The following is a 14,569-nucleotide window of genomic DNA, read 5'->3' on the forward strand; positions in this document are numbered from 1 at the left end:
TAGTGGGCTTCTTTGCCGGGCCCGAAGGCGGGGCGTGGGAAACAGTGTCTAGGTGTGCACCCGGGCCCAAAGGTGAGGGTGTGACCGAAGCCTTTTTTGAGGGTGTCGAGGAAGGGTTGGGGTCGACGGTCTTACTTACGACCCGCTGAGCTGGAGTGATGTCCGTGACGTCGGAGTCTTCGGCATCTGAAGATCTAATACTCTCTTCGGCGTGCTGGTGTTCTGGCACGTTGACGCCCTCTTCGAAGATGTCGTCGGGGATAGAAGCTGACGAGCGAGCCCTTGTTCTCCGAGCTCGTCGGTCCCGAATGTTTTTTTTGGAGCGGAATGAGGCACACGCCGAACAGTCTTTTGCCTCGTGCTCCGGTGAAAGGCAACGGATGCACACCTCATATACGTCGTTGTGGGGAAACTTCAACCCACATTGAGGACACTTCTTGAATGGCGTTTTTTTCCATGAGCCAGAAAGCAAGATCGAGGTAGGCCCGAAGGCCTTCGACGACGACCGGAATCGACGACTTCGAAGTGGTAGAGAATCGTGTCAATGTAGCGCGATCAAAACAATACCGTCGAACTGGGTGAGGATTGCGTGCCGAAGGAATCGGTTCCAAACTGATGCGCAGGAAACACATCCAAGCCCGATGGCGGAAAAAAACAATCTGGGGATCGAGCCAATGCCCATGCGCAATGTGGTCCTAAGGAGGAGTCGCCTATCTCGTGGCTTCCAAAGAACTTTTCAGGACAACAACAAACTGCAAACATCCGGGCCCAACACTAGGTGGCGATCTATGCACAGTGTGCAATATGCAGCCCATATGCCTCGAACATAGCTTTTTTAATAACAAAGTGTTTTTCCTACAGTATGCGTTAATCACAAATCGAGATATCAGTAGTTTTCAGGATATGCAAAAAAGTTTGTAGCATTTGTGTCACTGTTAATTTAAATAGGATTTATGTACAAATAACTGGACATACCCGTAAAGAAAATCTGGTATTACACGTAGTTGGGACAAAGTCCGTGAAAGGTAAAGAAAACTCAATGTTTAGAGTATCTCCACAGGCTGCTAGATACACTAGGAGAGGGGATAAACAAAAAGAGGTCAGTTCAGCTACAACACAAACTCATTCTAATTACATTGTCGAACAGCCTTTTAGGGTATTTATTTCAAGCACACAAATTTTACATTTTTGAAGGATGGCCCTGTGATGAAATACGCAATAGCATACTATGGTAAGAGAAAGCGCACTACAAATGTAAAAACATTGCCCCATAGGACTTCACTTGTTTAAACTGGTAATACGAAAAAAAAGTAACATTGAAATAGACTTTTTAAATGATGTTTTTATTTTTCTAAATTTACTCATACAGTACATCCAACGTCCTATATTGAAAGGTATCATTTACTTTTAGTCAATTAGCTGCGCACAAAAGTAAATAAGATAGAGTAGCCTAGAAATCCAACCTGGTGGTACAATGCAGTAAAAGGACTGCTGCCTACGACTCCAATGAGAGCCCGCCAGGTGAGAAGCGGCTCCCGGGGATCCGGAGGCAGCACTCTAGAGTTGCGGCTTGGTCGCACTGCCATGGGAGTGCGTTTTTCTTACACCTAGTAGTGTCTCCCTACACTGCCTTGAGGATCTGGCCTTCGGTGGCACGGAGGCCCATGTACAGCATGTACATGCAGAGGTCGGAGGCCTGAAGGTGGATAGTGTGCCTCAGCTCCCTCCAGCTCCCCCAATTTCCAGGAGTCTCAACATTGCCTGAGGGGGTGCAGGACAGCCAGGAATGGAGACTGCTGCAGCTGAGTTGCTCGGGGGTCCTCAGACTGTGGTGTGGGGGGGAACAGGAGGCGGCCAGTGTTTATTTGCAGAGTTTTATATAGCGCTGGCTAGACCCAGAGGTATCAGACCGCGTTACATGAGAACAGATTGTACATAGTTACATCAGTTACAATAGCATACAATAGAAACAGATACGAGTCAATAGGAGCATGAGGGTGGGTGACAAGAGGAATGAGACAAGGGTGTAGGGGAAAAAAGCAAAACAGACAAAGTCAGGCAGGGCTGAAAGGGGGAGGAGGCAGCCACAACATCACAGAGGGAGGAGGTGGACGAGGGAAAGGAGACACAGCAGAGAGACTAGGAAAAACAATGTCAAATGTCCGGCTGGGTAGGTGACGGCCAAGGGGATAAAACCAAAGTCCATCTCCTCTATAGCTGACTAAACAGCTCCATCAGGCATGTTGCTCAGGCTCAGCGGTCAGTACAACATAAAAGGTTTTTACTTAGGGGGCATCGTCATAGATCCATCGGCCGCACCAGTCCCGCTGTTACTGGGAGGCACCGTCCGCCTAAAACCTCCATGTCTCCGGCACGCGTCTCTCTTCAGCTGGTCGAAGCTCACACGGTGCTAAGAGCATGAGGACTACGGTACAACCTTTTAGGGGAGTGGTCTCGGGCACCTTGCCTCGGACTCCCGTATTGCGATTTTCTCCCCGTAGGCACCGACATGTCCCACAGATAACTACGTTTATTCAGGATAGGCCCCCATCGTAGAGTCAGGCAACTCAAGAGCGAGCCGTCGCGTCAGCCTACACCGCCTTGTGGGAGGCTTCACTTAATAGCCTCCAGTATCGTTCAGGTCATTGGAAGCTGATGGGGCGGTCAATCATGCCGCTTACCCCGTAGCAGACAGACGCTACCCCACATACAGTTTTATGCAACTAAAACGTTTGAGAAGGAGATTCTCAGGTAATTGGTGGCCTCCTGGTGCTTAGTTACTGTTGCTGACGGCTGGAGAATGACTTGAGTGCCATTAGAGTGTAGTGGGCGCCGGAGTAATGCAAATAGCACTAAGGTTCGAATTTGACTTGGGCGCCATCTTGGGGTCAGGCCACATGTAGTGAAAGGACGCGTAGTGAAATAAACAGTTGTGCATAAGGACGCTCTATGCCCCCAGCAGCCGCTAAAATAATGAGTGATCAAATGTTAAAGTATGGCAGCACGGTTCCTTAGGCAAAGGATGAGATGCTCGCCGAAAGTGACTCAAACGGCTGCCACCTTAGGGTCGAGCCGCAATCTTTAATATGTCCCAGCATCAATTTAGGCCCCTCCAGCTCTATCAAGAATTTTCCCCGGAGTCAAATCGGGCTTCCGCTAGGACCAGTGTACCTTTCTTTTGGTAAATTATTGCCCCCCGGTCTGTCCCACTGCATCGGTACAATTATGGCTGCCTCTGCCCCCTTCCAGCCATGTGAACGGTCTTACCGCATTTATTTAGCAGCCGCATCCAGGCGAGTCAGTCCCATCTACAGGATACCGTGATGTGCCTCTGGGTCGGGGTGGGGGTAAGGTGGTGGCGACGAGGCACAATTCCTTCGCAGGTCGCATATCCCCTCGAGGGTGCAGGCGGGAATCTCCCGGTCATCTGGTCATCAGGGCCGCAGAGTCTGTGGAGACCCGATCCGGGTTCGTCTTTAGGTGTGTCATCCTCTTTGCTGCTCTGCTTGGCCCCACGAGGCTGCTCCCAGGCATTCACTGGTTCAGTGGTGATGCGGTGGCAGGGAAGCCTCTTACGAGCATCGCCTCGCCAGCTCCCTCGCGGCCGCGCCCGCCGCGAGGGATGGACTGCGGCATGGACTTACTGCCGCAGTAGAACTTTTTCCTGTACCGCTTTGTAATGCCTTGGACAGCTGGGCTGGAGAGCAGGCACAAGCCTATAGAGCCTTTTGGAGCGTGGAGCCAGCTCGCTCCAGTCAATCAAGATGCTTTACAACAGCGTCTTGATTGAATGAGAGTTGGCTGTACGCTTCACACTCGGAAGACGTGCTACAGAACAACAAGGACATATTGCAGAAAAACAAGCGCCAGTGTAAGGCAAGTGATTTTTTGGTGTGTATATTTATGTTAATGTGTATATTATTGAATATTATGTGTAGGAGTTATATGTATATATATCTATATATTGAAATTGCTGGATCCCACCAAATAGAAGGAAGCAGAGACGGCACACCAGGAAACCTTGCACAAAATCCCTTTATTGTGCACTCGTTAACCCAAGACGCCGCGTTTCGGCGTAAGCCTTTTTCAAGTAACCGCCATTTTGTTTTTTGCCACATTTATAGTCCCACAACTATTTTTGTAAACAATAGACACAAAGGAAATACTTCAAGGTAAACCATTGAAAATGAAAGATTAAATCTAACAAATTATATTTCATTATGTCCACAATTCAACATTCATGTATGTACGTCGATATTTGTGTATTTAGTGTGGGAAGTGGACGATATTCATTTGCCCCACTGCCGATTTATACAGTGGTCGTAATAATTGACTGTGTGCCCTGCCGAGAACGTTGATGTATTAAGCAACTACAATACGCTTAAGCCGGTATCGAGGTAAATATTCCTCGTAATGTGGTGCATTCGCCGGTTTGCAAACCGCTCAGTATCATGGGAAATGTAGTCTGATACGGTGGATCGGGACCATAGTCCAGAGAAAATATATGGGAGCTCCCTGATTTGGATGCGTGATTAGTGTCAACAGGCGGGGCTGCGTCATAGAGGAGAGCTCCCCTCGTGATTGGACCATCATATGGGAATGGCAGGGGGTCTATAGGCGGTAAAGGTCAAGGTATGAGTGCTTTAAATCTAGGATGAATGTAAAGTGAGAATTTTCGATCCAAATGCATGTGTATATACAGTGAAAATATGAAGAAAAACATAAAATTAAGTGACAACCAACTCAAATTTAAATCCATTTTCCTGAGTATGGGGTCATATTCCTACGTTCAGCTATTAATGCATTACATACAATTCAAGCAGTGGGTATAACGCTATGCAGTCCCCCAATTCCTAGAGGCTGGGCCACCCCACTCATTGTCTTACGCATATCCAAACATAGGAAATATTATACATAAAACGTGCAACAGTGTAACACACAAATCATTCGTCACAACGCGGGTATACTTCTGCTTAGTCCTGGACAGTTCTAGGAGCCTATATGGGATGCCAATTCCTCCCCATAATTAAGTCCTTTTGGGGCCTTACTCTCCATATCAATGATTTTTCTAGACTCTCTAATCCTAAGCTGCGTTTCGCGATCCCCACCTCTGATGGTTCTAGGTATCTTATCTATTCCATAGAATCTAAGACTGCCATTATTGCTGTCATGTTTTTCCTCATAGTGGCGAGCCATAGGATAATTATGGTCTTTATTAGAAATGGCACGGAGGTGCTGCAGAATCCTGATTTTAAGTGGATGCTTGGTGCTTCCCACGTACTGGAGCCCACATGGGCATTCCAGTACGTAGATGGCAAAATCGGTATTGCAGTTAATGGGTTGACTGATGGTACGTGTTTGACCTGTTCCTGTTTTATAGTTTTTACAGGATTTCCCATTACGGTCACATTTACAGCTCCCACATGTAGTGAAACCATTTGGGATTGGGGGCCATTTCGTATTCTTTTCCTCGTCGGGATAGCTGCGAACTAGTTTGTCTTTTAGGGATCGTGCCCTTCGGTACGTTATCTGTGGTCTATTCCCCACTAGTTCCCCCACTATGGGGTCCGATGTTACTATGTTCCAGTTAGCTCGCATTATTCTTTCCAAAGCCCAGGCTCCCCTACTGTAGTTGGTAATCATTCTGGGTGGATTGGGTTGGGTACTATTCACCAATTCCTTCCTTCTGGAGTCGCTTCTAGATGTACTAAAAAGGACTTCCTCCTGTTTCAAACCCTGGACTTTGGTCTGAGCACTGGTTAGTACCTCCTCATCATATCCCCTTTGGCTGAAACGTTCTATCATGGCCTTTTGTTCCAGATGGAAATCTGCATCGGTGCTGCAATTACGTCAAGCCCTCAGAAGCTCCCCATAGGGGATACTTCTCTTCAGGGGAGTCGGATGGTGGCTCGACGCATGCAGGACCGCATTTCCAGCTGTGGCCTTCCGAAAAAGGCGTGTTGTCAAATTCCCTTCCTTTACCTCTACTGCCACATCCAAAAATTCACAGTATGTGTTACTGATTGCATAGGTGAATTTTAGATTGAGGGTGTTAATTCCTAGATGACTGATGTACTGTCTCGCTAGTGATTCAGGGCCGTTCCAAATTAAAAATAGGTCGTCGATGTACCTGACCCACATGAGAATGTGGTCAGTGTACATCTCAGATCCTTCAGCCCAGACGACCTGTTCCTCCCACCAGCCTAGGAAAAGATTCGCTAGGCTGGGGGCAAAACAAGTCCCCATTGCGGTCCCGGAGAGTTGCCGGTATACCGCTTTTTCAAATAGAAAAATGTTTTCTTGGAGACAGAACAACATCATTTTCTGTAACATAGTATTGTGTCTCCAACAATCCACATGGCGACTCCTTAGGTAGTGCATACAGGTTTCCACACCCTTCACCTGATTGATACAAGTATACAGAGAGCATACATCCATACTAATCATATAGTACCCCTCCTCCCATTTCACATCATGCAATCTTCTTAGGAAGTCTGTACTGTCTTTGCAGAATGAGTTCAGATTTTGTACATACTGATTCAAATACAGATCCAGGAATATGGATGTGTTTTCCAATAACCCTCCATTGGATGAAACAATAGGACGCCCTGGTGGTCTAGTGGGGTCCTTATGGATCTTGGGGAGGAAGTATATGCAGGGGATGCGTGGATTCTCTGTTTTCAAAAATTTATACTCGTCAGTGTCTAATAGGCCAGTGTGGTACCATTCCCCAAGTAGTGAGTGGTATTCCTTAATGGTGCGTCTGTACCTTTCCCAATTGATGAGTTCATAACAAGACGAGTCACTTAATTGTCTCATTGCTTCTTCCTTGTAGTCTTTGTAGTTCATTACTACCACATTGCCCCCCTTATCGGAGGGCTTGATTATAATGGAGCCATCATCTTCTAATGCTTTCATGATTTCAAGACAGTACAGACTTCCTAAGAAGATTGCATGATGTGAAATGGGAGGAGGGGTACTATATGATTAGTATGGATGTATGCTCTCTGTATACTTGTATCAATCAGGTGAAGGGTGTGGAAACCTGTATGCACTACCTAAGGAGGAATCTTTTCCTAGGCTGGTGGGAGGAACAGGTCGTCTGGGCTGAAGGATCTGAGATGTACACTGACCACATTCTCATGTGGGTCAGGTACATCGACGACCTATTTTTAATTTGGAACGGCCCTGAATCACTAGCGAGACAGTACATCAGTCATCTAGGAATTAACACCCTCAATCTAAAATTCACCTATGCAATCAGTAACACATACTGTGAATTTTTGGATGTGGCAGTAGAGGTAAAGGAAGGGAATTTGACAACACGCCTTTTTCGGAAGGCCACAGCTGGAAATGCGGTCCTGCATGCGTCGAGCCACCATCCGACTCCCCTGAAGAGAAGTATCCCCTATGGGGAGCTTCTGAGGGCTCGACGTAATTGCAGCACCGATGCAGATTTCCATCTGGAACAAAAGGCCATGATAGAACGTTTCAGCCAAAGGGGATATGATGAGGAGGTACTAACCAGTGCTCAGACCAAAGTCCAGGGTTTGAAACAGGAGGAAGTCCTTTTTAGTACATCTAGAAGCGACTCCAGAAGGAAGGAATTGGTGAATAGTACCCAACCCAATCCACCCAGAATGATTACCAACTACAGTAGGGGAGCCTGGGCTTTGGAAAGAATAATGCGAGCTAACTGGAACATAGTAACATCGGACCCCATAGTGGGGGAACTAGTGGGGAATAGACCACAGATAACGTACCGAAGGGCACGATCCCTAAAAGACAAACTAGTTCGCAGCTATCCCGACGAGGAAAAGAATACGAAATGGCCCCCAATCCCAAATGGTTTCACTACATGTGGGAGCTGTAAATGTGACCGTAATGGGAAATCCTGTAAAAACTATAAAACAGGAACAGGTCAAACACGTACCATCAGTCAACCCATTAACTGCAATACCGATTTTGCCATCTACGTACTGGAATGCCCATGTGGGCTCCAGTACGTGGGAAGCACCAAGCATCCACTTAAAATCAGGATTCTGCAGCACCTCCGTGCCATTTCTAATAAAGACCATAATTATCCTATGGCTCGCCACTATGAGGAAAAACATGACAGCAATAATGGCAGTCTTAGATTCTATGGAATAGATAAGATACCTAGAACCATCAGAGGTGGGGATCGCGAAACGCAGCTTAGGATTAGAGAGTCTAGAAAAATCATTGATATGGAGAGTAAGGCCCCAAAAGGACTTAATTATGGGGAGGAATTGGCATCCCATATAGGCTCCTAGAACTGTCCAGGACTAAGCAGAAGTATACCCGCGTTGTGACGAATGATTTGTGTGTTACACTGTTGCACGTTTTATGTATAATATTTCCTATGTTTGGATATGCGTAAGACAATGAGTGGGGTGGCCCAGCCTCTAGGAATTGGGGGACTGCATAGCGTTATACCCACTGCTTGAATTGTATGTAATGCATTAATAGCTGAACGTAGGAATATGACCCCATACTCAGGAAAATGGATTTAAATTTGAGTTGGTTGTCACTTAATTTTATGTTTTTCTTCATATTTTCACTGTATATACACATGCATTTGGATCGAAAATTCTCACTTTACATTCATCCTAGATTTAAAGCACTCATACCTTGACCTTTACCGCCTATAGACCCCCTGCCATTCCCATATGATGGTCCAATCACGAGGGGAGCTCTCCTCTATGACGCAGCCCCGCCTGTTGACACTAATCACGCATCCAAATCAGGGAGCTCCCATATATTTTCTCTGGACTATGGTCCCGATCCACCGTATCAGACTACATTTCCCATGATACTGAGCGGTTTGCAAACCGGCGAATGCACCACATTACGAGGAATATTTACCTCGATACCGGCTTAAGCGTATTGTAGTTGCTTAATACATCAACGTTCTCGGCAGGGCACACAGTCAATTATTACGACCACTGTATAAATCGGCAGTGGGGCAAATGAATATCGTCCACTTCCCACACTAAATACACAAATATCGACGTACATACATGAATGTTGAATTGTGGACATAATGAAATATAATTTGTTAGATTTAATCTTTCATTTTCAATGGTTTATCTTGAAGTATTTCCTTTGTGTCTATTGTTTACAAAAATAGTTGTGGGACTATAAATGTGGCAAAAAACAAAATGGCGGTTACTTGAAAAAGGCTTACGCCGAAACGCGTCGTCTTGGGTTAACGAGTGCACAATAAAGGGATTTTGTGCAAGGTTTCCTGGTGTGCCGTCTCTGCTTCCTTCTATTTGGTGGGATCCAGCAATTTCAGCATTTAGGTAGCGGCTGCTGCTACCGACGGCATCAGCGTTGCCTGGTTGAGGGTCGTTCAAGCAGCTGTGTGAACGTGATATATCTATATATGTGTATATGTATGTGTATTTGTTATGTGTATATTTTTTGTGCCCCTCCCAATGTGATTTGCCACCAACAGCCACTGGCAGCAAGGTGAAGCAAGGCCTGGTGGCACACTACATTCGTAGTCTCAAACCGGACCTGGTTTTCCTTCAGGAGACACATTTGTTGGGGACCCAATGCCGTTTTTTAGGGAGGGGAGCATACATTATGTTAGCTCACGCAGGATTTACCACTGGATTACGGGATGCTATATTGATATTTAAAAAACATATTCCAGTTTCAACTGACCTGGATGGATCCATATGGGAGCTACTTTGGAGTTTAGGTACTGTGGGGGTGGACATCGGTTAACCTGGTTAGTGTGTGTTCAGGTCCTTGGTGGCGGACCGCTCAGTTGTACTTGTGGACGCCCCGTAAGGTACCCCCCCGGTGCAATTTGCGGGTTCCCTATGAGTCTCTGATCTGTGGCGACAGCGACGCCTTGTTGCCAGGGGATACTCCTCCTATATGACACACAGCGTCTGCTCCAGGCTATAATACATCTTTACACCAAAGGGTGAGGTGGCCAAAGTGGATAGAACAGGCTACTTGGCATGCGGTCTCTCGGACCATTCGCCTCTCTGGGCAACTGCAGGATGGTAACTTAACCCGTGGGACTTGAGAGACCACAACTTTACTTTAAAGAGAATACAGGTCGTGGATTTGGCTGTGGTACTTTAAGAGGCCTAGAAGACTGTCTTGCGCAACAATGCAGAATATATTAGTGTGCAAAACATGTAGCAGAAGAGATGAAGGCCTTGAAAGTCAACTTAAAGACCTTGAGGATTCTCCTGGAGCCCAAAAGGACCGGCATGTCATCCGTAATTTGGAAGTGCTCTGGAGGGAATGTCTGGACCTGGCACAGCGGGAGGCGCATAGGCAAGCATTGACTGTATGATGCCGGAGATAAAGAGGGTAAGCTGTTTGCTAGGCTAAGTAGGCGAGAGACTGAGTCATGGTGGGTTAACTGTGTCGTTGAGGAGTCTGCCGTTTCTTACTTGTCAGATAAAGATATCACGGAGGCCTTATTCCTTGTTCTATAGTGCCAGACCACTGGCAGACTGCTTCAATAGTGTCCTACTTGGACACGGTAGACTTGCCAACGGTCCTAGCCTCAGACTGACGGTCCCTGGAAGGGGACATCACTCTTGCGGAGGTTCAAGCAGTTATCGGGAAATTCCAAACCGGGAAGACTCCGGGGCCTAATAGTCTTCCAGCTAAATTCTTCTAGCGCTACTCCAAGCTGTTAAGTCCATTCCTTTTAGACATCTTCAGAGATGCCGGAGATAAGGACAAGCTCCCATCGGACCAGCAACATGCCACCACTGCCGTAACATATAAGAAGGGCAACCCTGAGATGAGTTGTGGCTCCTACAGCTCTATCTCCCTGTTAAAATATTCAAACAAAGGTTTTGGCCATAATGTTGGCTGCCAGACTGGCTTCATGTCTAGTAGGTATGCCAGACTTAAGCTTCACCATCTCTATAATAGGATGTCAGAGGCGAGTCACAGGACAGAATGCAAATTCTTCCTAGTGTTGGATTCCGGAAAGGCGTTCAACGCCATTCATTAGCCCTACCTTCACCAGATGTTGCAGAAGTTTGGTTTTGGCCCCAATTTCCGACGATGGACTCAATTGCTCTACCAGGCCCCTACGGTGGCAGTGAGGGTTAAAAGGGTGCTCACCTCAACCTAACTGATTGGGCGAGGTACCCTGCAAGGTTGCTCCATTGCTTTTTGCTCTTACTTTAGCGCCCTGATTCGTTCCTCTCTCGAGATTCGAGGATTCAACATTTCAGAGACTGATAGGCGCGAACAGAAAGGATTATGTTACTTACCCTCTAAGTATCTGTTCTTGCTTTATGTCACTGAATCGACAACCATAATTCTGGCTGTCCTTTGAGTGTTTGAGTTGTACAGTACACATTCTGGTTATAAGATTAAGTGGGGTGAATCATTGCTCTTTCACCAATTTGGGAACCTGGATCCGGCCGCTCTAGCCCAGACGCTCCAGGTTGAGACTGCTGTATTTCAATATTTGGGCATATTTAGAACTCTTCATATGGAGAAGTGTCTGTCCAGGTACCTAGGCTGTGTAATGTCCAAATTCTAAGAGGAGGTAGAGAGGTGGCAGATGCTGCCCCTCACTTTGCTCGGGAGGGCAGCTGTCTTTAAAATGATAACGCTCTCCAAGTTGGTCTTCATCTTAAAAAACCCATATTACCTGGTTCCCAAGGCAATGTTCACTAAAACAGAGGGTGATCTGCAGACTTTGCTGTGGGATGGCAGTCATTCTAGGATATCGCTCAAGACCCTTTAATGCAACCATGTAACAGTGAGATTGCTCCACCGAATGTCAGGGCCGATTACTGGCTGTCCCATATGGTGGCCATTAACTACTGATCTTTCGTGCCTCAGGACCATTCTACTTACAGGCTGGAAGGAGCAGAGTTTCACATTCGGTCCTACATCCACTACTTGTATAGTGGGAAGGGTATTCAGGCACTACTACCGGCAACAAGGGTGGCGATAAAGGCCTGGAGGAGAGCCACTAAACGTTGGGCTGGGAAAGGAAGTTCATGCAGATGACTCTGCGCTGAAGGGCACCTGAATGAATGAATTGAGGAAACTTAAGGGGTTTAGGTCTTGGGATTTGCCGGGAATCTCCTGGATGAGTTCTAACCAATACTTAAAAATGCATAGTTACAACATGCTTGTAGAAAACTGGGCTTTTGTTGCAGTAGTTCACCCACTTTTTTCCTCCTTTTCTAAGCTACTAGATTTTGAATTTTGACTTAGACTGTGCACTGAGGCATGCTAATCAGACCTCAGGGCCAGTGCTCGTTCCTTAAAACAAAGTGATGTCCGATTGTTTCACGATTGGCTAAGGACTTTAGCATTGCAAAAAACGGAAAAGGGACCCTGAAACCTAAAGAGGATAAAGGGAGGGAGAACAACCCACCAGGGCAAAATATATATAGAACAACATGAAAAGGGTAGTTCCCAATTATATCAAGGACCAAGGAGTTCCAAAAATAGAAAGCGCCCACAGAACAGCTGAGTATTTTTCAAATGTTTATTATCTTATTTATATTAATAGAAAAATATATCAAATATAGATAGAGAGCAATACATACTTCATTTAGTAAAAAATACATATCAAATAATGCAACATCAGCCCAGGGACACGGAGAACAATAAAAAGTGGCACCCAAATCACTCACTCATTCTATCAACCACTGACTCCTTCTAAAGCCGTTACATCCTTAACAACTCGATCGACTACCACGTATCATCAGACACACTAGAAGACTTTAGCATGCCTGTAAGTCCCTAGTAAATGGTACCCCATGTAGCTAGGGGAGGGCTGCAGCATATCTTATGCAACCCTAAGTGACCCGCGCACAAATTCCCCACAGGCTGCGTAAGATGGTGCAAACCATGTTTGAAAACATGACATGGCACACTCCTGTGTGCCATGTCAGACACTGCATGGGCTATAGGTTAGTCACCCCTATAGCAGGTCTTGGCGACCTAAGGCAGGGTGCTTTATAGCACATGAGAGGACATATCTGCATAAGCAGATATGCCCCAGTAATGTCCAGTTTCACCGCTGGATATTACAAGTGAGGAGTGAAGCCAACTTAGGGTATGTACTGGGAACTGGTCAAAACATGTTTCCCAGCTACATAATGGCTTCACTAAAACTAATGGGATTTGATATCAAACACCTCATATTAGTAAACCCACACTGATCACAGTGATGGATTTATTAATACATACACCCTTACCTTACCTAGGCGTACTCCCTGAACCCTACTAGTCCTCTCGTGTACTGATTGACACTGGCTCTGATCAGCCTGCCACCACAGACACGTTTCTGAGACCATAGGAAGTGAGAGCTCTACTCTCAGAGGTTAGAAACAATGGCTGCTTTGGCAGGAGGTGTTGTCACCTCCAACATGCAGGATGACTTGCAATCAGCATATCAAAGAAGGAGGCTTCAAAGGCCTCCACCGCCTTTGGTATGTGACTCTGGCTTCCCCCAGACAAAGGAAATGCCACACCCTGCCCAGGGCCGATTTGTCACCAGGATAGGTGGGAAAATTAGCTAGTCAGGTGTGTTCCCCCTTGGCTGGTACCCCACCCGACCCCTAAAGATGGCTACCTAAAGTGTAAATGACTAGGAAAATTCACCATCTTGGTTTTTAGTCCTCCTGGTCAGAGTTATGCCCACTTCCCACAGGAAGAGGTCATATATGGAGGGTGTAGTCACCGTACAGGTAGGAAGCCCATTGTCTACTGCCTGACACTCCCTGTAATTCCCCTAAATACAGAATTAGGGTGACACCATATTGCTAGGACCTCAGATTCAACAGACACAAAGAATGAATGGACAAAGAAAAGTGCTGACACAAGAACAGAGGGGCAGCTACTGACTTGGCGCCAACCCTGCCAGCCTGCCTGCTGCCTCGGACAACCGTGGAAGAACTTGACTTGTCCCCATTTGCGAATGGTTTACCACCAACTTAGAGGTGGCAGTAAAGTGCGAATTATTTGCAATCGCATTTCAGTCGCAAAACATTCGTACATACCAATGTAAATCGGTAATTGGAAGGGACGCCCCAAACACGCCCCTTCCACATACCAATTCCCAAAAACAAAATGCGATTCGGGTACATGTTACTTAAGAACAAGTTACTTACCTTCGGTAACAATATATCTGTAAGAGACATATCTTCGTTATAGATTCCCTACCTTAGAATTACCCCTAAGCATCAGACTGGATCCGAAGGAATTTTTTCGTAGAAGTATCCCTGCGCATAGATAGGTGGCTTCGGTCGTCTCCACGTGGTCGTCATGGTCGCCGGGACGACGTTGCGGTGTCTACTTAGATGCCACCCTCACGCACTGATGTTAGTTCTTTACACGACATTCCACGCCAGAAGCGCAGAGTCATGAAAGACAAGACCACTGGTGCACAAAACTAGGCCCTGAAATGAAGTTCTTAACCCCAGAAGTCAGTTCGCAGGACGGGGAGGATGGGTGGGGCTGTAAGGAATATAGAACTAATATATGTCTCTTACAGATATAACGTTACTGAAGGTAACTTGTTTATCTGAAA

The 14,569-nt window shown here is 46.3% G+C and overlaps 1 protein-coding gene across 15 annotated transcripts in view; it reads right to left on the reverse strand.

Annotated features, from left to right (window-relative positions):
• The window catches only part of BLTP1 (bridge-like lipid transfer protein family member 1), a 1,831,302-nt gene that overhangs the window by 1,590,445 nt on the left and 226,288 nt on the right, over positions 1 to 14,569 (reverse strand). For all 15 annotated transcript variants that reach the window (XM_086962202.1, XM_086962209.1, XM_086962198.1 and 12 more), the window contains one exon: positions 976 to 1,073. In XM_086962202.1, the coding sequence (XP_086818328.1) occupies positions 976 to 1,073 (98 nt within the window). The remainder of the gene's footprint in view (positions 1 to 975; positions 1,074 to 14,569) is intronic.

Source organism: Lissotriton vulgaris, chromosome 3_1, assembly GCF_964263255.1.
Source record: "Lissotriton vulgaris chromosome 3_1, aLisVul1.2, whole genome shotgun sequence".
Taxonomy (NCBI): Eukaryota; Metazoa; Chordata; class Amphibia; order Caudata; family Salamandridae; genus Lissotriton; species Lissotriton vulgaris.